A 22,103-nucleotide genomic window follows, 5' to 3' on the forward strand; every position below is an offset into this window, starting at 1 on the left:
TCATCACTCAAAAAATAAAACCCTGTAATGGCCTAAAAAACAAAAAGCAAAAATATTCTTTTCCCAGTAATGAAATCAGTGTCCTGTGTGGAACTACAGGCAGAACTCTCTCCCTGTAGTTTCTTCTATTGTTTCTTTACAGCTTCATCAGATATAATTGGCAAACAATAAACTGTATATACTAAAAATTACTATTCAATGACTCTGACATATATACATACTCATGAGACCATTGCCACAATCACAATAGCCAACATCTCTACCACCCCAAAAGGTTACCCCAGAGAGGTGTCCTTCCAGTGTCAGCTAGCTACATGAGACTACCTCTCAATCTTTCCAGGGCTTGGGGTGTCTGAACTATCAGATATAGATTTAAAAGAAAATTCCAGGGATTAGTAGGAAGGGATTGAAATTTCTTACCCTTTATGTTCCTGCACCAGTTCTCTGGTACCAACTGGACGTCCCCAGTTCAATTCTGACACAAATTACCGAGCTGGTGAAGACCCCACAGGTTAAGGAATACCCGTGATGCCCTTCAGGTCCAATAATTTGCCAGAATGACACACACAACTCAGGAAAGCCCTGTTTATTATTACTGTTTTATTATAAAGGATACAAATAAACAGGCAAAGAAATGCATTGGGCAGCAAGGTCTGGGAGGGTCCTGAGCTCAGGAGCTTATGTCCCCATGGGGTCGGGTGTACCACCCTCCTGGCACATCAATATGCTCAGTAACTCAGCTCTCCAAATCTTATTGTGCAGAGCTTCTATTGAGGTTTCATTACATAGGCATGATTGACTGAATCATTGGCCATGTGATTGAATGTAATCTCCAACCCCTCTTCCCCAGCCAGGGGTGGGGAGTTGGGCTGAAAGTTGGTTGTTTTTTCTGACCAGCCAGCAATCCCGAAGCTATTTCAGGGCTCTTGAGAGCTGGCAATAAGTCACCCTATTAGCTTTAACTCAGATATGGTCCAGTGGGGCTCATTATGACTAACTAAAGACACTCCTCCATCACTCAGGAAATCCCTGAGTGATTTTTTAAAGCTCTCTGCCAGGATCTGAGGACAAAGACTAGATATGTATATACTGCTGCCCCTTATATATAAAATCAAGAGGCATCTGTCTGAAATCTGTGTGTACTTCTTGCACCTGTAACTCAGGATACCCAGTTAAAAACCAACTGTGCCCTCTGATGTCACTGAACCAGCACAGTACCCTTGAGGGTAATGTTAGTGTCCGTGTTATACAAAGAAACTGAGGCATGGAGAGATTAAATGACTTGCCTATTGCCAGCTGGTGGATGGCTGGCCCGGGGTTACAGGACTCCAGCTTACCTCAAAACTGGCAAGGGTATGCTCCATGGTCCTCAGCCGGCAAGTGGCATGGCCTACATTCCAATCCTGTTTCGTACAACTAGGAGTCTTGGACCAGTAGACTACACTGGTAGACTATGTGATCTTGGGGAGTTACTTAACTCTCTATGCTTCAGTTTTCTCATCTATAAATTAGAATACCCATCTCGGAAGGTTGTTTTAAGGATGGAATGAGCTATTGCATGAAAAAACTCAGAGCCTAGAATAGCCATCCAAACTCTCTTAGCTATTAATTTGTCCTTGGAACACTTACAAAAATTGATCATACGCTTGATCATAAAATCATTCTTTATTGAGAAAAAGATTTTTTAAGGCCATATTATTCTGCAAAATCTAACAAAAATAGAAATTAATAGTAGACCAAAATATTTCAACTTGGTAATTAAAAAACACTCTCACAGAAATCCAGGACAGAGGAGGAAATTAAACTGAAACAACTAGAAAGCAGTGAAGGTAACGGCCCCACATGACAGTTCCAGCTGTGGCTTTTCCCCTTACTGGCATGGCAGCTGCGTTAGTACCCACAGTACATTTTTATTTGAGTGCTCATCTTTTTCCTTTGCTAGGCTATGTTTTCTGGAAGGCAGGAGCTGAATTTCATTCACTGTGGTATCTGCCAAGCTGCTCAAACATTGAATATCTTTTTTTTTCCCTTCCTGCAAAGAATTTGCGTTTATTGAATAAATTACTTTTTCCTTTGTTTTCAAGCAGGTGATTTGAACATTCTATATTTTGTACTTTCCTTTCTTGTCCACAATAGTAGCTTCATTTTTTATACAAATAATACTCACTCAGTCTAAAAAATTAAAACAGGATATAGAATATGTAGAAATAGGAGGGAAAAAATTACCTGAAATCCCACCACCATCAAAATTGCATGATCCCTTCAATGCATTTCTTTATATCTATACAGTTACACAATGTTATATAAATGGGATCACATCATACCTTTTAAAAAAGTATAAAGTACATTTTAAAAATAGGTTGGGTTCTTAAACTGTATTGGATAACTTCGAGGTACCTGTTTTCCTCTCTGGTGTCTTCACTGGTAATGTGGTGTGCATCCTCCCACAGCTTTCTCTACACTCACGTAACTATATGCAAGTGCACATATACACATATACATGGTTTGTTTTACATGTAATGTATATTTCTCTGCTTTTCTCATTTAATAGCAGTATAGCACCCAAGTCCCTCGAGATCAGATGGTATGGATTAACTGCTTTTCAAAGCTAATAATCCAGGCTCTGGATCATTGAGCTATTCACATATTGTTGGAAATTCACTTTATTTTCAGGTTTTTGTCATTATAAAACAGTGCTACAAGACCTTGAACAGTAAAAAGGCCTTGAACACAGTATATAATGTCTTGCTTTAGGGCAGATTCCCAGGAGTGGGATTGCTACATTGAAAGGGATTATTTTTTATTTTTCCTGAAAGGGGTACAATTTTAATAGACAATCTAATGCTTTCCAAAAAAGAAATTCAGTGTTAGAACATTTGTTTTTTGCTATTTTGATGGTAACATACATTCCTCATTATCACCTTAATTTGCAGTTTTCTGCTTGGGCTGTTGGTACCCTTTCATGTTTTTTGGCCATTTGGATTTGTTCTTTTGAGACTTGCCTGTTCAGTCTTTATACTCATTTTCCATTAACTTTCTTTTTTCTGATTAGCTTTTCAGACTTCTCTGAATGACATAAATTATCCCTTTATAGTGTGCAGCAAATATATTTTTCTAATACATTGTCTCTTCCCTTTTATGTTTTAACTTCTTTAGTAATCAAGTATCTTTTTATAGTTTGAATTTCCTGTCTTAAAGTCTCTACCGCTAGATGACCCTAATAGTCTCCTGAACTGTATTGTCTGTTTTACACTGTTCTGATCTAGAACTTTATACCATTTACTAGCTAAATCTTTTCTTTACTGAACTGAAATACCACTTTTGTGGTATCTCTACCTATATAACATAGGGAATCTATTTCCGGACTCTTGCGCTAATCCGTCTTTCCTACAACAATACCACTTGTTTTGATTGTGTCTTCTATATTGCGTATCTGGAAAAAGCTAGGGCCTCCTCTTGTTTACAAATTTCCTGTTTTTATAGTTACATGATTTTAAGATGATCTAATCAACCCTTCAACCCCCTTTGGGACTCTAAGGGAAAGGCTTATTTGAAACCTAATTTTGGAATTGGCAACTTTATAATTTTCCACCTAAGACTATGTGTTCTCATCAGTACAGATAGTGTTCAATCCTTCAGTAAAACTATTTTACAGCCTTTTTGCTCTAACTTTTTACATTCCCCCCCACCCCGGCCCAAATAAATCAGGAAGTCCCTTTTTACCTGCGGAGTCAACAAAACCGGTTTACGGGCGCGCGCCGGCCCCTCCCCCCACTCGGTTCCGGGTTACCATGGAAATTGAGGATTGACGTCACTTACGGCTTCTGCGTCGGACCTGGGGGTCGCGACCGTGAAGCAAAAGAATTATTTTTAAGGTGAGAAGCGGCTTTGCCCCACCTACGTTTGCGCACTTCTGTTCCACTCCTCCCCGAGCGTGAGCCTCATTTGTCTGGGGTTTCTCCACGCTCGCCCGCTTAATCCCAGCGAAACTTCCCCGGGAGGGGACTAGCAAAAGAATCGAACCGACAGCCAATCCCATCACACTACGACGCAACGAGATTGACTGACTCCATCAACTTCAGCCAATGAGAAAGCTCTCGGCTCCAACGTCACAGGGCTCGCCCCACTCTATCTCCTCCTTTCTGGACTCCGAGCTCAGTTCGCGCAGTAACAAATGAAGTACGCGCTGCGACACATCCTAGCTCGTCAGGCTCCGCCGCCATTTCCTCGCCTGGCCTAACGGTCTGGCCAATCCCGGCACGTATCGAGAAGGGCCAACGCTCCGCCAATCGGAGGCCGCCGATACCGACCCTCTTGTCTCGGCCCTGCCCAATCCAGGATCAAACCCGGTCGCCCCCGGCCCGCCCCCGCGGCGCCCTCTCTCCTCCCTCTTTGTGCGTCTCGCGCCGCCGCTCGCCGCCGCCCGCCGCGTGAGGACCGGGGTCCGCGCGCTTCGCGGCAGCGCACTCGAGTCCCCTCCCCCAGAAGGTTCGCGAAGGAGAAGCAGCCGCCGCCGCCGCCTGAAAGGAGCTGCCGGTGCCGGTCCCCGGGGGCGCCATGGCGACCGGAGCGAACGCCACGCCGCTGGGTAAGCTGGGCCCCCCCGGCCTTCCCCCACTTCCCGGACCTAAAGGGGGCTTCGAGCCAGGGCCTCCGCCTGCTCCCGGCCCTGGGGCGGGGCTGCTGGTGCCTGGGCCGCCGCCGCCCGCTCCCGTGGGCTCGGTGGGGCCCCTGACCGCGGCCTTCCCCTTCGCGGCGCTGCCGCCACCGCCGCCGCCGCCGCCCCCCCCCCCGCCTCCCCAGCAGCCACTGCCGCGGCCGCCCTCTCCGGGCTCTTCGTACCCGCAGCCGCCCCCTCCGCCGCCGCTCTACCAGCGCGTGTCGCCGCCACAGCCGCCGCCACCCCAGCCGCCGTGTCAGGACCAGCAGCCGGGCCCGGCCGGCGGCGGAGGAGGTGAGTCGGGCCGAGAGAGTGCGAGAGGCGTCGCGCGGACGGGCCCGGCCGGCGGAGGGGCGCGCGGCGGCGGCGACGGCGGCTGCACGCGGCGCGCGCACGCGCACGGGGAGAGCCGAGCGGCTGCGCCACGGGGCGTGCGTCCTGGTTCTCGGCCCTTTAGTGCGCACGCGCGCTGGGGGTGGGGGCGAGCTGCGGGAGGTTTTCTGTGCGCAGGCGCATTGTGGCCGCCTGGTTTTGAGGCCCAACTAAAATAGCTGAGGGGCCCCTTTGGTCTTCAGCCTCTCGTGTAGGGGAGAGAGGTGGGGTGGGGGCGGGGATGCTGAGTGTGCACGTGAGGAGGTTGTTGGATGTAGAGCCATCGCTTTCCTGGTGGTAGAGAGCAGCCTGAAAGGGAGCAGCGTACCATGAATAAGCTCCAATATTTCGGCAGTGAGGCAGGATTTTCGCTACAGTGAAGGAAAGATTCGAACCCCTAAGGGGTTGGTTGGGTCTCATCTGTTACTGCTTTTGTCTTGAGAGGGAGTTACCTTTTTCCTAAACAGTCATTTACCTTAGAAAATCTGACTGGCCTCCCCCTCCTTGTTGGGGCTTTTCCCCTCACCTGGGCCTCTGGGAAGTAGACGACTTGTGTGCCACATGTGTAGGGAGTTTTCCCCTGTCTTGGGAAAGGCGCATTTGATTCCTGTTGCATAGTTTGTTCTTCATTGAACTTTTGATGAACATCCTTTAAGGGTTAAGATGCTAAGTGTCCGTTGGCCAGGAAAATTGCTTACTTACTAAAGAAGAAGAAAGTGATTTTGTTAAAGAATTGGGTTTTGTCACTTAATAACCATAAGTTTAGTTGTGTTCTGGCCCATTTAGAAAGACAACTGGTGGGAAGGTGGAGGTGGGGGGAAGCCAGCAGCTGTCCGCCATTATTGCTTTACAAACTTGTCTGATTATTCAGTCTACTCTTTTCTGGGGATTTGAAGGCATTCGTGGACATGTATATATCTTAGCCCTTTTTTTCACTATCTGGAATCTTAAGTATTAAGATGTTACTATGTTTATATACTTCACACTTTCTTTGGACAGAAATTAAAATGTGAAATGTTAACTTAATCCAGTCCAGGTCCAGGTACCCTCATAATGGCTATGTGGGTCTGATATCTCAGATTTGTCTTTTGTTTTTTGCCACTTACATATTTTAGATCAAGTTCTCAGTTTCGTAGTCTGCTGAAGTTGTGTGTAATAGATCCTAAGTACCCTGAACTGCCTGTTGGTGGTCACTCTGCTGTATGTTTGTATCTGATGGGCTTTATCTGTCTTTAGACTTCCCAAGCAAGAAGCGGAAGAGGAGCCGCTGGAACCAAGACACAATGGAACAGAAGACTGTGATTCCAGGAATGCCTACGGTTATCCCCCCTGGACTCACTCGGGAACAAGAGCGAGCTTATATAGGTAAATACACGTTCTGCATCCAAGAGCGTTTTCACATTGTTACTGTGTATTATGAGCAACATCATATCTGTTAAAAGTTTGAGACTTTATAAAGTTTTCTATTTTGAGGTGAGGGTATGATCAGGTATACTTTTGTGACTTTGACATAATTCATCAGTTTTTACTCTGTAAGTCCTGCATTTGCAGCTCCTTGTTTTGGTCTGTTCATAAAAGCAGTGTTCTCCGAGAGTGCCGCGAAGGTAGAGGGGTCCACTTAGTGAGAATAGTCCTTAGTCCAACACCTTGCCCCACCCTTCTTAGCTGTTGTTCATTGCCAGTTGATGAGGTAGGTGGGTGTCTTACCTCGTGGCCTCAGTGGAGAACACTGCAGGTATTGTAAACAAAGTACCTTTTTCACAGAATGGCCTTTACCATAATTTCATATTCCTCCCTTCCCCTAAAATGTGGTTTTTTTACTTCTTATAGGTACTTTCTGAAAGAGGGAAAAAAACTTCAGTTTAATCAAAAAGCGGTTCTGAAAGTGTTTACAGTGCACCCCTTTTTACCATTTTGTTGAATTTAACCTTCAGCATCTTTTCTGGTTTGGTCTTTGGAGAGCTGTCTTAAAATGAGGGCTCTTGTATTTGCTGCTAACGAACTCTGCTGGGAAAGGGGTAATACTTGGTTGTGGAATAAGGTAGGATAAAAGATCTTAACTGTTGTTGAGAGATTTTTGGGGATGATAATCCACCGTGGAAATGAAATTAACCTCAAAATTATCTTTTTAAAATACGTGGTTCTTAATGCAGTTTTACTTTTATTTATGTACCTGTGCAGGTGTCTCGAAAAGTTTTAACTGATAAACATTTATTATCAAATAAACATCCCCTTTGGAGTAAATTAGGGCAAAGGTCTCTTAGGCTTATGAGGCCATGGCCTTCACAAATAAAAAGATTCAAGGCCAGTGTGTTGTTATTCTTGAAGATCTTAATCTCTTGTATTTTAGACTGCTGAGAATTTTGAGCTGTTGGAATTATTCATCTCCTTTTCACAGTACTAATATTTCTTCTTTCCCCACTGTTCCTACCTACTCCCACCCACCCTGTCATGACTCCTATTAGACTAGTCTGGGTCTACAACCTTGTGAAAATGTCCCTTGTGGAGTGATATCCCAAGAACACAAGAAAAATAGAAAAAACAACTGAGTTGTGGGGGGAGTTAATGCACTGATCCCTAAGCTACTTATAGCTTTAATCATTGAATCAAAGTAGGTAGAATCAGAGCGAAGGCCAGTGTAGATCTCTGCCCCAAGGAAGATAGCAATCTTTTGATTTAATTGCCTGCTCTTCCTCAGATCAGACCCCACACCCTTACAGTCTGGTTAAGAGGACTGCCTGCCCCCATGAAGGCAGGTGACTTTAACCTTGAGTTGTTGAGCTTAATGCTTGATGGCCAAGTCAGAACTTTTCTGCATGGAAGAGCTTGGGGAGCAAGGTGTCTTACTCATTTTCTGTCCCACGGTACACACTGCCCCAGTATCTCCTCTTTATATTACGATTGTTTTCATTTCTTCAGAGTATGGAATACATATGTGTGTAACTCTTGTGGGATGTATTTAAAATTAGAAGGGTATCTTGGGTTAGACATGCCCTAATCCTATTCTGGAGCCAACTCAACTTTAGCTAAATCCTGTAAGACTAGCCCGCTTCATTAACAGTGCCTGCTCAGAACTCAGATCTGCAAAGGTAAGAAACATTTGGTGATTATCCAGTACACTGAAGGTGCTCTGGCTCTGCAGTTCCCATTTTCTTGAGAAATCAGTGGGGTAACATGTCCCTGGAGTTACTGAACTGATGTGAAACCCTCATCTCTTTCTTCCGTGTACAGCTTCATTTGTCAAGGTCTGAGGGCCACACAACACACATTCTCCTTGATACACACTTTCTGTCCTCTACACCCCTGTGCTTCTCACATAAGGAGCAAGTCTAAAGACAGACCTCTTGCATTAACGGTTATTGGTTTATTATTAAGGTATATGGATTGTCATCTAAAATATGAATAAAGGCAGCAGGTTTTGGGAGTTACTAGCCTGAATCTGGTTGTACAGAAAGAGTGCGTACAAACTTTTATGAGATGTTGAATTGGTTACTAAATGTGTTAATTGTTAAAGGAATTTTAAGCCTGGTATCAATGAAAGTGATCTTTGTTCAACTGGTATTTTTCCTTGTCCCATGTTAATTAGTTAGGTCTCAGTTTTGGGCTATGTTTAATATTCAGCAAAGGAAAAAAATAAGCTCTCAAGTCTTGCCCTTAAGAAAGTAATTTGATAGGAACAGAATATTGTTGATAACATGCGGTCTGGTTCCGGGTGTCAGTTGGTGGGGAGGGAGAGGTGAAACACCACCTAGTAATTGCTTTGATGTTAGCCTTAGTGAACAGTCTTTACTGCTAACCCCTCTTCCAACAAACTGTTTGCTTCCTTAAGTGATAACCATTTTGAAGTGAAAAATACCTGTAGATGTAAATGGACTCCTGCCGATAGATGGTTGGGGGTTTTTGCCTCAATGTGTTCACTGATCAGTCGTCCCTTTCAAAGTCTCCGAGTTCTTCATGCTTGTTGTTGAGATTTAAGATGTTTTTTGGTAACATTGTCTTTTTTCCATCCTTTTTTTTTTCTTTCCTAACCTGGTTTCTTCCAGTGCAACTGCAGATAGAAGACCTGACTCGTAAACTGCGCACAGGAGACCTGGGCATCCCCCCTAACCCTGAGGACAGGTTGGGAAACAGTTTTAACCAGCTGACAGTAACGCTTTTACCTTTTTCTCAATACGTTTTACTGGTGGCAACATAATGTGTCAGTTCATTAAAATCCTAGTAAGACGACTGGTTAATCTGACCATTCTGGGGACTAGGGTTTAATTAGCAATACAGATGGTCAGTCATCAGTTAGAAAATTGGAATGGAACTTAATTATTAGCAGGAAAAAAAGTTACAGGAAAATGGTCAACTGGTTTCCAATTGGTAAGCATGTAGATTTTAACCTCATTTACCCACCGGTAGGGACAGTGAGGTGGCCCATTAACCAGCCTTTTCAATACCTGCTTTGGCTGAAAGCCCAGGGTGTAGAATTTTTCTCACAGGTACACGATGCAGGGGTTAAGAGTATTTTTGAGCATCACTGAATTTGAGCAGACCAGAACTCAATCTGGTTATTAGCTCATTAGCCCATTGCTGCAGTCTTGCTCATGGTTTTGAGATGATTTTAAAATAGGTGAGATTTCTAACCAGCTTCCTTAAGTGCCAGTTAATTTTCAGCCTTGGCTATTGCCTGGGGGTGTTCAGAGCAGCCGTAATGTTTTTACCTGTTTTGGGCAAAGCAAGCAACCAACCCTAAATTACCTTTTTTTTTTTTTTTTTTAAAGGGGATTGTGGTCCTCAGACAGCTGTGGTCATGTCATTTCAGTTTACAATTTCACCTTTGAAAACTGAAATGTTTGAGGGAAATGAACTTTTTAAACAGGAATTCTATTGGCCGATCTTTGAGCAGCTAAAATCTGGTCCGTTTAGTAGAAAAACAATACACCTCTCCCTCTCAGTGAAATTTCTTTAATGTGTGCAGCGTAGTTGAAAACACTGCCTGAAAAAGTAATGTTTTTTGGCTTTTATTATCCACTTAATGGCTTATTAAATCAGGAAGATGATGTAATGGTTTTAGAAGCCACTCACTTAAGCATCTTGCTGCCGTTTGCCAGGAAACAACATTTTCTTCATATGAACTCTTCAAGTTTATTTAATGAAATTTATTATTTTTTCACCTGTCCATTTTGGTTGGAGGGTTGTGCTTTATATTTCTTTTGGCATTTAAAATTTATTTTTAGTTTTTTTAAGATTTGCATTGTAGATTGTAGACCACAACTAATTAGTGCCTTTTTGGCCTTTTCCCCTTTAATAACACGTTCACAGGTTACCAGGCAATTCCTCAAAAGGTTGAATTTTTAACAAACTTTTGCTTCCTGGAGAACTGAGATTAGAATTTAGTTGATCTATGTGATGCCTATTGGAAGTGAAGAAGTTGGGCCACTCTAGTCTCTAGAGTATTATTAAGTACGTTTCACATCCACAATTTGGGAAGAGATGAAACTTGTAAGGCCTTTAAATGACCCGTTTGGTTCTGGTAAAACTTGTTTTGGTGACTAGTGAGAAATGTTTAATTTTAGACAGCTATGGGGTGGGAATTAGAACTGTCAAACATGTTAGAAATAATACCAGAGCAGTGTTTTTTTTTCCTCCTTTGTATTCAGTTTGAAAGAGGCCCTTAATGGCTGATTGGTTTTGCTTTTGAGCCCAGGTTGGAGGGAAACGTATGAGTCTCTTACCTTAATAAGATTATTTCTTAAGAAGGTGTATTTTCAATATTAAGCCACTTTGTGCCATTTTGGTGTTGCTTAAGTTGCACAGTTAAAAATGTTTAAAATCTATAGATTTACATGTATAAGATGATAGTCTAATGAGCTGGGGTATGTTTGCTTTTGTTCACTACTATTGTGCTAACAGTTTATACAAATGCTAGAAACGGAGGTGTCATTTAGCCGTCATTAGCCATGAACAAACCTGACCTTTTATTCCATCGTGTGTGTAACGTGGTGTGACATGGTTCCCTTTAGGCTGAAGACAGTGGGAGCAGCCGAGCTCAGTCCTTGCTCTCCAACTAGGCAAGGTTCTCTCAACTAAACCAAGGGTATAGGAATTTTGACTACTTTCAGGATGTTTTTAAAATAACCTGATCCACATGGTCTCTTCCCTTCTTGCAGCTGCTACTAAATTTTCATAATATCAAGTTATGGTCCTTTTTGTAATCTTAACTCAGAATTCTAGGAGTGTAACTTCTCTTTTTTTTTTATTACCGCAAAATCCAGCTGTGGTAAACTGACCATTTTATCATTACTATTTTTTACTTGTAGCAACAGCATTTTACTCCTTAAAAAATGAGAGAGAGAAAATCTGCTTTCTGGACTTGTAAACTCTGGTGGAGAATCATAGGTTTTCCCCTTGCCGTTTGCAGGTTCAGACCCTAGACAAGTACTTGACCAAATCTGCATTTGCAGCCTCTCTCAGAAGCTGCTTTAGCACGTTAACGTTTTTCTCTACCCAGACTCCCTGCCCTCGAACAGCCAGAAAACAGGTTGACTCCTGGGCCTTGGACAGAGCCAGCCAGGCCATTGAAGGAAAAGCAGAGACGAAGCCTTGAACCATCTCTCTCCATTGTGGGGCCAAGTAGCTGCAGTAGCCTTGAGTCCCAGTTGGGTTAAAGAGCTCATTCCTTACTATGTGGTAGGGGTGCAGGCACTTCTTCCTAATAGGGCATGAGCTCTGACAGTTACCATTTTACCTAAACTTGGGGTTTCCATGGTTCATTAAGTTGTAATATTGCACTTTTTTTTTTTTTTTTTTCAAATGAATCCGTATTTGGCAAGAAGACTCCAGAGGATGGTACTGTTCCTTGCCATTTACAATCCAGAGATTTTTCCCCAGGAAGGACAGACTTTTTTTCCCTCTCAACACTTTTAGAAGCAAAGCCATTTTTTTCCCCTTTCTCTCACACACCCCAGTCCCCCTAATGTTAAGCCAGCTTCCGTCTCCCCATTCCACACGATCTTGAATAGCACACGTTATGGTCGGTTCCTCCGAAGGGTGTTGTTGTTAGGGTCTGAGAGGCAGAGGGTCTGGGGAAGACTTATTATAGCCCGTGTGGGACTGAGACAAGTGAAGGCAGAGCAGTAATGGTGGCCTGTTTCCCACAGGTCCCCTTCCCCTGAGCCCATCTACAATAGCGAGGGGAAGCGGCTCAACACCCGTGAGTTCCGCACCCGCAAAAAGCTTGAAGAGGAGCGGCACAACCTTATCACAGAGATGGTTGCCCTCAACCCGGATTTCAAGCCACCTGCAGATTACAAGTAAGCAGAAGGGCTAGGTCGTGTGGGACAAGGACACTGTAGGTCATGTGTGATGTGATGGAGTAATTTTGGTACTAAATTTTCACTTACCTTAATTACCGGTAACGAGCACATGGGTCCAAGGGTTAATTCTAGAAGAGCCTTTGTTAATGATGTCATCTCTCAGAAATGTGCATAGTCTATGAGTCTTTTCTTCCTTAGACCTCCAGCAACACGTGTGAGCGATAAAGTAATGATTCCACAAGATGAGTATCCAGAAATCAACTTTGTGGGGCTGCTGATTGGGCCTAGGTGAGTTTAACTACTGTTCTATGGGATATAGAATTCCTTAAGAACTGTCTGTCTTGTGCCTAATTGGGTGCCATTGGTGACTTGCCTTACTGCTTGATGTTAGCTTTAGCTAAGTTCATGCCTTTCTGTGATAAAATCTCTGTAACTTCCCTGTTACCATGGAGAAGTCAAATCTTGGAGATTAGTATGACTGACCTTAAAGATCATAGAGCTTTTCATGGGAAAATCAATTCTCCATACTCACTGTTTCCTGCCAGTGCCTGATCAGCCTACCCTGTGTCCCTCTGGCATGTGAACTTGCCTGTCAGATATAACGACTCAGTCCTTTCTGCCTCTGGTAGGGGAAATACCTTGAAGAACATAGAGAAGGAGTGTAATGCCAAGATCATGATCCGGGGGAAGGGATCCGTGAAAGAAGGGAAAGTTGGGCGCAAAGATGGCCAGATGTTGCCGGGAGAAGATGAGCCACTTCATGCCCTGGTTACTGCCAATACCATGGAGAATGTGAAGAAAGCAGTAGAACAGGTGAGGGTGCCAGCAAGGAAGCCTCTTGCCAGAACTCCCTGTGGTGGCCTCAGCACCACATAACAGTGTCTGTTTCCCCTCCCCCAGATAAGAAACATTCTGAAGCAGGGTATTGAGACCCCTGAGGACCAGAATGATCTGCGGAAGATGCAGCTTCGGGAGTTGGCTCGCTTGAATGGGACTCTGCGGGAAGATGATAACAGGTGTGTAATCACTTAAGAAGGGAGAGTGCATGGAGACCTGAAGAACCTGTGGAAGTGGGGAGATTGGCCTTATCCCTGGATTTTGCTTTTCTCAACAGGATCTTAAGACCCTGGCAGAGCTCAGAGACCCGCAGCATTACCAATACCACAGTGTGCACCAAGTGTGGAGGGGCTGGCCACATTGCTTCCGATTGCAAATTCCAAAGGTAAGAAGTTGGGGTTGTGGTTTCCTGGTAGCCCATGGTGTATAGGCAGTTCCTTTACTACGTTGTTTGGTTGCTGTTAATCTGTGGACCCATGAGAAACTATTCCTTTCTATGAATGTGGTCTGTAATGGTGGGATTTTTAAAGCCCAAAATTATTAGAAACAGCCTGTGCAGAACATCCCTATTTTGTAGATCATCTTGAGCCCAAGAAAACTGGAAACCTCCATCTTGGGTATACATGTTTAATTGTGGCTCAGTATTAAATTAACTACCTTTTGTTGCTAAAGACTGGTTTAGAAAGACTAAGTTTGTGGACTTTTAACCTACTGTGAGTGGTTCTTGATAACATTTATCTACTTCAGGTGGAAAATCTGAAAGGCTCTGCTAGCAAGTTCTGGCAGGTTGCTCCAGTCTTGGAAAGATTTTCCTTCCTCAAACTGGGAACGTAGAATTTGATGAAACTTGATTTTTGGAAGAATCTACACTTTACTGGCTGGTGTGGCAGGCTGTGGTCTGGTGCTGCCCCTCTGCTCTTGTCCCTGGGTCTTTGCTGTGGCTGGGATACATATGGTTATACTACTTGCAGAGCTGGCTCAGAACCGAAGATCTATTCAGACTATTTGAGGAAGGGTTAGAAAGGATAACTAAATCCAGCCAAACTACTTCTGTGTAAATTCATCAGGGTAAAAGTTTCCTTATCAGTTTTTTCCTCCTTCTCTCTGTGTCCCCCACCCCATCCTCAGGCCTGGTGATCCCCAGTCAGCTCAGGATAAAGCACGAATGGATAAAGAATATTTGTCCCTCATGGCCGAACTGGGTGAAGCACCTGTGCCAGCATCTGTGGGCTCCACCTCTGGGCCTGCCACCACACCCCTGGCCAGTGCACCTCGGCCTGCTGCTCCTGCCAACAACCCTCCTCCACCGGTGAGCTTTAGGGGCTGCTGCTCGTGGTCTGGCCTCCCGTTCTGTTCTCAGAGACTGGGGGTTAGGGCCAGGTGCTTTGGATAAAGCAGGTTGATGGACACAGCTGGCAACATTGTTCTTCCGGGATGTCAGGATATTTGGGGACCTCACTTTGGGAAGATTGTCCTTGTGTCTGGTCCTGTGGCATAGCCGAAAGAACAGTGTTGCCACCAGGGGGAGCAGGCAGGGACGGTGGCAGGAAATGCTCTCACGTAGTCTCTCATGTCCACCACCCAGAGCCGGCCGCCCTGGATGAATTCTGGCCCTTCAGAGAGTCGGCCCTACCATGGCATGCATGGAGGTGGTCCTGGTGGGCCTGGAGGAGGCCCCCACAGCTTCCCACATCCGTTACCCAGCCTGACAGGTGGGCACGGTGGACATCCCATGCCGCACAACCCTAATGGACCCCCACCCCCTTGGATGCAGCCGCCGCCGCCACCGATGAACCAGGGCCCCCACCCACCTGGGCACCATGGCCCTCCTCCAATGGGTAAGTAAGTGTCAGACCAGAAATCTTGGGGCTATGGGATAAGCTAGGGTTACATCAGGTTGCTGTGAAATGGAAACGGCTGTCGAAGAGTCTGAGTATTGTACTGGGTCTCCTGCCAAGGCTGGAGCTCCAGAAGGAGCAAGGCTCCATTCTGGTTCAAGAAGTGATTTCTGTGAGGCAGGCACAGGCTTGTCTCTGATGGGCAAGGCTTCACAACTGCCCCTGTAAAGGTAGCAATTGCTGGCTATGTGGTGGTAGGCTGTTGGGGGGACTGTCTTTCTGGCCAGTTCAAATGTCCTGCTAAGTCCCTGCTCTTTCCTTCCATCAAGATCAGTACCTGGGAAGTACGCCTGTGGGCTCTGGGGTCTATCGCCTGCATCAAGGAAAAGGTAAGCTAGCCTGCCATGGACTCATGGGCATCACCTGGGTCTGGAGCAAGTGGGGTGTACCACTCCTCACTGTGCTTCCTCCACCCACAGGCATGATGCCACCGCCACCTATGGGCATGATGCCGCCTCCGCCGCCGCCGCCCAGTGGGCAGCCCCCGCCACCCCCCTCTGGGCCTCTGCCCCCATGGCAGCAGCAGCAGCAGCAGCCCCCGCCGCCCCCGCCGCCCAGCAGCAGTATGGCTTCCAGTACCCCCTTGCCGTGGCAGCAAAGTGAGTGGGGCAGGCTGGGCTTTGGGTGTGGGTGGGATGAGGGTGGGGCTGAGAGCACTGGGGCCTCAGCTGATGCCTTGAGATGAGGCTGCGGTCTCTGCTGGGGGTGCAGATGGCAAGGGCTCAGTGGCCCTGGGGATCTTGGGGAGAAGAGCTGGTGTTTGCTGTGGTTGTGTCTGGGGAGAGGTTTGTGGGGCCTGGAAGGGAGCCTGCTGTTGTGAGTAGGGTGCCAGAGTCCAGGCTCCCAGGCTGAGGGAGCTGCTGGCTGGCCGGAGAGCCTGTGCGTATGGCTGGGAGGGTGGGGGAGCTTGCATGCTCTGGAGAGGGATGTGACTGGGGCCTGAGAGACTGCAGGGATGGAACCGGGCAGTGGGAAGAGTAGCTGTGGCCTTGAGGTTGAATGTGCCATTCGGTGGTGGCGGCGGATGGGCGGAGGGATGTCAGAGCCGGTTCTTGTGTCTGGACCTTCCCCTCCGCCCTTAAGGGGCATTGGTGACAAAAGGCTTACTTGTTAAGCCCAGAGACCTCGAGGCTGACCCCAGCTCAGGGTAGTCCTGCCCACCCCTCCACTCCCCATCATCAGAACAGCCCCGCCCGCCCGCCCCCCACCACCGTACAGCATGCCAAGGAAGGAGCAGCCGCCCCTCGCCCCCATCCCAAGGCAGCAGCCGCAGAGAGCCGCGGTGTGCCCCCGCGCGTGTGACCTTGGGCTTCTTTACCACCCCAGATACGACGACTACCACCACGAGCGCTGGCACAGGGTCCATCCCGCCATGGCAACAGCAGCAGGCGGCTGCCGCAGCTTCTCCAGGAGCCCCTCAGATGCAAGGCAACCCCACTATGGTGCCCCTGCCCCCCGGGGTCCAGCCGCCTCTGCCGCCCGGGGCCCCTCCCCCTCCGCCGCCTCCGCCACCTGGTTCCGCCGGCATGATGTATGCCCCGCCCCCTCCTCCTCCGCCTCCCATGGACCCTTCTAACTTTGTCACCATGATGGGCATGGGGGTGGCGGGCATGCCACCCTTCGGGATGCCTCCAGCTCCCCCACCGCCTCCACCACAGAACTAGACTTGGTTTTTTAAGAAAATATATATTATATAGAGAGCGAATTGGTCTCGTTTAAACACACGCCGAAACCTCACCATATGGAGCCAGACATTGGGACGCACGCATGTGATTGTGTGCACGCATGTGTGTGTGTGCACGCACCGGGCTGGGCCAAGCGACTGAGGACTCGTTTGGGAATGGGCAGGTGGTAGTAGGGGCGCCAGCTTGGGCTCTCCTGGCGCCCCGTAGCATCGAGTGTCTTCTTTGTCTTCTTTCTCTCCTCACCCAACTCCCTTTGCCTCTCCCCAAACTGGGCCGCCAGGATCCCTCCCCGCGGCGGCGATGGCCCGAGCCATGAGAATGAGGACTTTCCGCGCCCATTGGTGACCCTTCCAGGCAGACAGCCTCAGCAGCGCCCCTGGTGGACAGGATGGTTCGGCAAAGCAGCCTGAGTTATTTTTGTGGACGGAATCGGAACACGCTGGCTCCATATCGTGAAATTTTTATTAATTTTTTTTTCTTTTCCTTTGTTATTTCCTTATCTTTTCCTTTCTTCAGACTCCGTCCAAGGAGGTGCTCTCCCCGGTCTTCTGCTGCAATTAGATTCTTTTCCCTTTTCTCCATTCCTCACCACCTTTCCAAGGAGAGGGGAACAAATGGTTTTAGGCACAGGCTTCGGCCATTAATGTCAGGCTAGTGGGAGGGCTTGTCCCTTTGGTTGTAAGATTATCAAGGTGCCATGGCCATTCCCAGAGGTGGTGGTGGGTTGTTTTTTTTTCAATTGTAGAGTTTTGTCTGTGCCACCCTTGTAGAGTAGAGGGATAACTTTGAGGTCTGGGGTTCACAGCCATCCTAGAACCCCTGCCAGTGGTAGGTGGGGCCAGCCAAGCCCCCTTAGGCTTGTCTGCCCTCAGGGACAGCCCTTTCCACTCCCTTAACACCTAATCTGCCTCAGATTCCATTTGTTCCTCTCCTTCCTGGAAGGCTTCCCTTTAAAATTTATTTTAATCCCAAACGTCTGAATGTTTTTACAGTGTCCCTTGTTTTTCTTTCTGCTTCCTTTCCCCCCGCCTCCTGCAACACCCCTTCCCTCTTCATGGAGTGATTATGTTGATAATAATGTGTAATGCGCATTCTCTTCACACTGGTTTATCTGCAGAAATTTCTCTGGGCTTTTTTTTTCTGTGTATGATTCAACACTGCGTTAAAAGGGGGTTGTTCTATTGAATAAAAGAGCAGTGTGGTTTTTTGGGTCTGTTTCTTTTTCTTTTTTCTTAAACCCCTTCCTCCACCACCAACAGCAGCACCAAGGTTAGTTATGTACCCCCTGTGCTGAGCACCTGGCCCCAGTAATCTAGCCTTTCCCTGGGGAGCCTGGAGGATGTTAAGAAGCCTCCTGTCTGCTGGTGGAAGTCAGATGTGCTGGTGGCCCCACTGTCTCCCCCTTGTTTACTAGCTGATAGCTGAGAATCAGGTTCCCCTCCCTTCTGCCCCTCCCCTCCCTTGCAAGTCCCTGTCCATCAGGCCTTTCCCTGGGGCTTGGACCCCTACATTTGATGAGTTTCATTCATGATTAGTGCCTGAAGCTGCCACTTCAGACCCAGGGCCTAGGGAGGCACCAGCACTAAAGGTCAAGCTCACTAATCCTGCCTGTTGGGCACAGAGCAGCTAAAATTAAAACCGCCAAGTGGCTTTTTCTTTCTCTGCTGGTGACTTTTAGCCTGCCAGCACTGCAAGCTTCAGGGAGTGATGGAGGCAAGAGAAAGCACCCCCACCTTATTCTTTGTAAGCACTTTTTTGCAAAGGGTCTTAGGCTTTTTTGTTCTTGTGTCTAGAGTTGTGGGCACCCATGTGGCCCTGGGAAAAGCCGAGTCAGGTCTCCACGGGGCAGTGGGGGCCCTTGCCCAGCTGATGTGCTGCACTGTCCCTGGAGAGAGCTTGTTGGGACCTGTCCTTCCTTTGGGGAGGCTAAGGGACAGCAAGCTCCTGCTGGCCAGCGGGGACCACTGGCCTGGGCTGTTTACCAGCTTGAAGGTGGGGCTGACCACTGCTGTTTAGCCAGAGTAGAGCCAGGGTGTTTAGGTCCCCCACTCAGTATGCCTTCATTTATTTGCTATAGGCCTGCGGGGTTAACGAAGCCTCAAAAGCAAGGCAATTGGGGGGATCCTAAGCTTCTGTTGACTAAAGGAAAGAGGGAAAGATCTTTTCTCTTTGTCCTTAACTGATGGAATGGGGGCAGGGCCTGGGGCCTGGCAACCATCTTTGACCTTGGCCTCACCTCATTGCTTCCCCTACAAGCTTGGTTTCCCTGGTGGGCTCATTGGGCGGTTAATTAGCTCTTTGAAGCTCTGGAAGAGGCAAAGTGGCGCTATGTGGGTTTTAGAAATAAAATCAATAAATGACTTAACCACAGCCTGGCTATCTCCTCCGTCTCTCTCCCCTGGGGCTAGCTCCGTTCCTGTGCTCACTCACTCTCTGCTCCCTGCTGTCAGCTTTTGTTAAGGTTTTGGAAAGTAACAAAGTGGCTGACTAAGGCATCAGTCTTGGGTCTTTCTCCAAGCAGCTTGAGGCCCTGAAATGGAAGAGAGACAGCAGGAAGGCCTGGCCCTCATCCTCAGCAAGCACCTGCCTTTGTGGCAGAGCAGGGAGAGGTGGCAGCACTCTCCCACCGGCCTGGAGACACCTAGAGTGGAGGAAAAGGCCTTCACTTGACCCTGCTGCTGCAGAGGGCTGGGCTGCTTCTGTTCTCTTTTTGCTGCTGCAGCAGGCTACCCCGCCCCCTCGAAGCACTGAAAGGAATGCCAGTTGGGAAAGGTCACTGTTAGGGCTCGGGAGAAACCCAAGATTGGTCTGAGGAATGAGGCAGGGTTTCTGGTTAAAAACCTAGTCAGACTTTAACAACCTTGAGTCAGCTCAAGGTTGGAAATGTGAACTTTGAGGGCTCTTTACCTGCACATGCAGCACTGAAGGCCAGTGATGGAGGGGGGACACGAAACAAAGTGGGTCAGTGTGAGCCTTCAAGGTGTCATCATGTTAGGCTGAGACATGCAAAATAGAAGGGTCCCTGGGAGAGGCCTGGAAAATATTTGGGGCTGCTGACAACAGAGAACCCACAAGGAAGGTCGTTGGAGAAACAAAGGTACATTTGTCTGTACAAATGACGTCCCAGTTCAACAAGTGTCTTGAGTGCAGACGAAGGTGGGCACTGGGGCCCACTGCTGGGGAAGGATTGAGTAACTTGGGAAGTATGGTAAGGACAAGGGAATGGTCTGTTGGGAGCAGGAACGTAGTAGCCAGAAAACATCTTGTAGGCAGCTAGGGGTCAGTGCAAAGGCTTGGATGGCCTAGGCATGCTGCCACAATTGTGGTTAGGTGCCAGCACAGAAAGCCGGTTAGGTGCCAGCACAGAAAGCCGGTGCTGCCTTGCTGGGGGATTACTGTGCCATGAGCCCGCTGAGCTCCAATGGTCGGTGGCCTCGGAGGCCTGCCAAGCCCAGAAACCAGGTGCTTGGAGGGTGGGGCACAGCCCAGGAGGAGAGGCTGAGGATGGGAGCTGTGAGGAGACCAGAATCACCAGGCATTTTTTGAAACATGATGTACAAGAGACTTTAAAAAGATGAGAAAACACTAAAAAGTTTGAGAGTTTTCTATATTCACATCTGTGTAGGAGGTGCATTTTGGTTTTTCTTATGACCTTTTCGCTCCACTTTGAAGCCTGGCCCTATGCAAAAACTAGCATGCCAATGCCCTCTGGGGGCAGGCGCAGAGCAGGGTCTGGCAATCGAAAGACTTGAGGTTTGGCTTCCACACAAGTAATCCCAGGGTCAGTCGGTCGAGAAAGCCCTGGTAAATGGGCTCTTAGATGCATCCTGCAGCTGTCAGGTCTCCCACCTCTGCTTTGGTCCTCGGGCTGGAACATCCGCTTCTCCCCCCGCCCCCCCCATCCTGGGAGGCCCAGGCATCCTTTGAAGTAGCACAAGGTTCTGGGTTTTGCTTAAGTAACAAAGCGGTATCTACAGTTGGCTGTAAGGTAGGAGGCAGCAGCTGGAAGAGGGAGGGATTTACATTCTCAATTGAGAGGATAATTTGATGAAGGCATTCAAGGTTCAGAAAAGTAAAGCAGCCAGCCTAAAGTCAAATCAGTGCTGGGGCATGGACATGAACAATGAGTTGGGGGCAGCCCAAGCCTCAACAGGAAGGTCCTGTAGCTGCCAGGCCATGAAGATCAATGGTATAAAACTCCCAGGGTGTAGGCGTTCCCATTTTGCAGGTGAGGTCACAGCTATAAACTGGCCCACTACATACCTGTCCACTATGTGGCCTCAAGTGGGAAGAGAGTGGGCAAAGGCCTCCATCACTTCCCTGGCAGCTGCTTCATGAGACCTAAAACCGTTGGCCAGTAGTATGAGTGGGTGGTGGGGGTGCTTCAATTTCTCCTGCCCCTGTGGGCTCTGAAGGACTACAGTACCCAGGGTCCCTGCTCCAGGCTGGCAGTCCCTCACCAACGCTGGCCTGTAACCTGACCACTGTCCCTCTTAAAAGGTCACATCAGAGCTCCTTGAGGGACAGCAACAGGGGGAGCTAAGGGAGGCTCAGCCTTCATGGGGGATGGGGTGGGGCCAGTGTCCCTGCCTCAGAACCCCCAAGACCACACCCTGGAGCCCAGCATCCTGGTCCCCCTTCTCTGCTGCCCAGTGTCCTCTGCTAGCCATGTTTCTTCTGTTCAAGGCACCCTGACCCTCAGCTCCTGGCCCTTCACCCTGCAGAGTCCTGGTCCCTTTTGCCACAACATGGGTCTCCCCACACACATGCAGCTAATAACAGCCCCCTAGTATAGGGCCACCACGGTAGCTTGTCCAGAGGTCATCCAGCCTGTTGTTTGCAGTCTCTTTGGGTTAATGTCTAGAACAGAAGCCAAACTGTTTTGCTAAGTCTGGGCCTCCTGACATTCTCATTTGAGAGGATAAATTTGATGAAAGTATTCAAGGCTCAGAAAAGATAAGCAGCCAGCCTAAAGTCACACAGCCTAAAGTCAAATCAGTGCTGGGGCATGGACATGAACAATGAGTTGCAGGCAGCCCAAGCCTCAACAGGAAGGTCCTTGGCCTCTCCAAGGATCCCCGAATGAGAACCTAAAATCTACCTCCACCCTCTTCATCTATAACCTAGGGAAGGGCCCAAATCAGACCAACTTCTTGGTTGGTCATGACCCATAGGCTCCAGTTAAGCCTCCGGCCTCTCAAGCCAGCATTCTGCCTGCCTCATCTTGTCTGTGACCTTGCAAAAGGCAGGGACAGAAGACAGAAGCCCCCAGTGTGTGAGGCCTGGAGGAAGTGGGTCAGCCCAGGGCTGTGGAGGAGTCAGGCTGAGCTGGGGCTGGCTGTGTGGAGCT

At 47.9% G+C, this 22,103-nt stretch overlaps 1 protein-coding gene across 24 annotated transcripts; it reads left to right on the top strand.

Annotated features, from left to right (window-relative positions):
• Positions 1–4,251: 4,251 nt before the first annotated feature.
• Positions 4,252–17,957, top strand: SF1 (splicing factor 1). Of its 24 annotated transcripts, none has more exons than XM_036927666.2 (14): positions 4,425–4,954; positions 6,269–6,397; positions 9,076–9,151; positions 12,178–12,330; positions 12,532–12,621; positions 12,963–13,146; positions 13,234–13,349; positions 13,448–13,555; positions 14,299–14,479; positions 14,735–15,008; positions 15,338–15,397; positions 15,488–15,667; positions 16,395–16,599; positions 17,034–17,957. In XM_036927666.2, exons 1-14 carry the CDS (start codon positions 4,558–4,560, stop codon positions 17,161–17,163), a joined length of 2,283 nt encoding a protein of 760 aa, XP_036783561.1. In that variant the 5' UTR covers positions 4,425–4,557; the 3' UTR covers positions 17,164–17,957. The 24 variants fall into 24 exon arrangements, with proteins under 24 accessions (XP_057362915.1, XP_036783598.1, XP_036783561.1 ...); XM_036927737.2 differs by lacking the exon at positions 9,076–9,151 and having other exon boundaries at positions 4,425–4,588; positions 4,804–4,954; positions 14,735–15,012; XM_036927712.2 differs by having other exon boundaries at positions 4,425–4,588.
• The last annotated feature ends 4,146 nt before the right edge of the window (positions 17,958–22,103 follow it).

This window comes from Manis pentadactyla, chromosome 9 (assembly GCF_030020395.1).
Source record: "Manis pentadactyla isolate mManPen7 chromosome 9, mManPen7.hap1, whole genome shotgun sequence".
In the NCBI taxonomy this organism is placed as follows: Eukaryota; Metazoa; Chordata; class Mammalia; order Pholidota; family Manidae; genus Manis; species Manis pentadactyla.

What these genes read in the sequence shown, in the direction of transcription:
- SF1 (XM_036927655.2), top strand. Translation starts at nt 4,558, where the DNA reads ATGGCGACCGGAGCGAACGCCACGCCGCTGGGTAAGCTGGGCCCCCCC. An exon ending in GGGCTGCTGATTGGGCCTAG is followed by an intron (nt 12,622 to 12,962) that starts GTGAGTTTAACT and finishes TGCCTCTGGTAG; the next exon opens with GGGAAATACCTTGAAGAACA. An exon ending in CCAACAACCCTCCTCCACCG is followed by an intron (nt 14,480 to 14,734) that starts GTGAGCTTTAGG and finishes GCTCTCACGTAG; the next exon opens with TCTCTCATGTCCACCACCCA.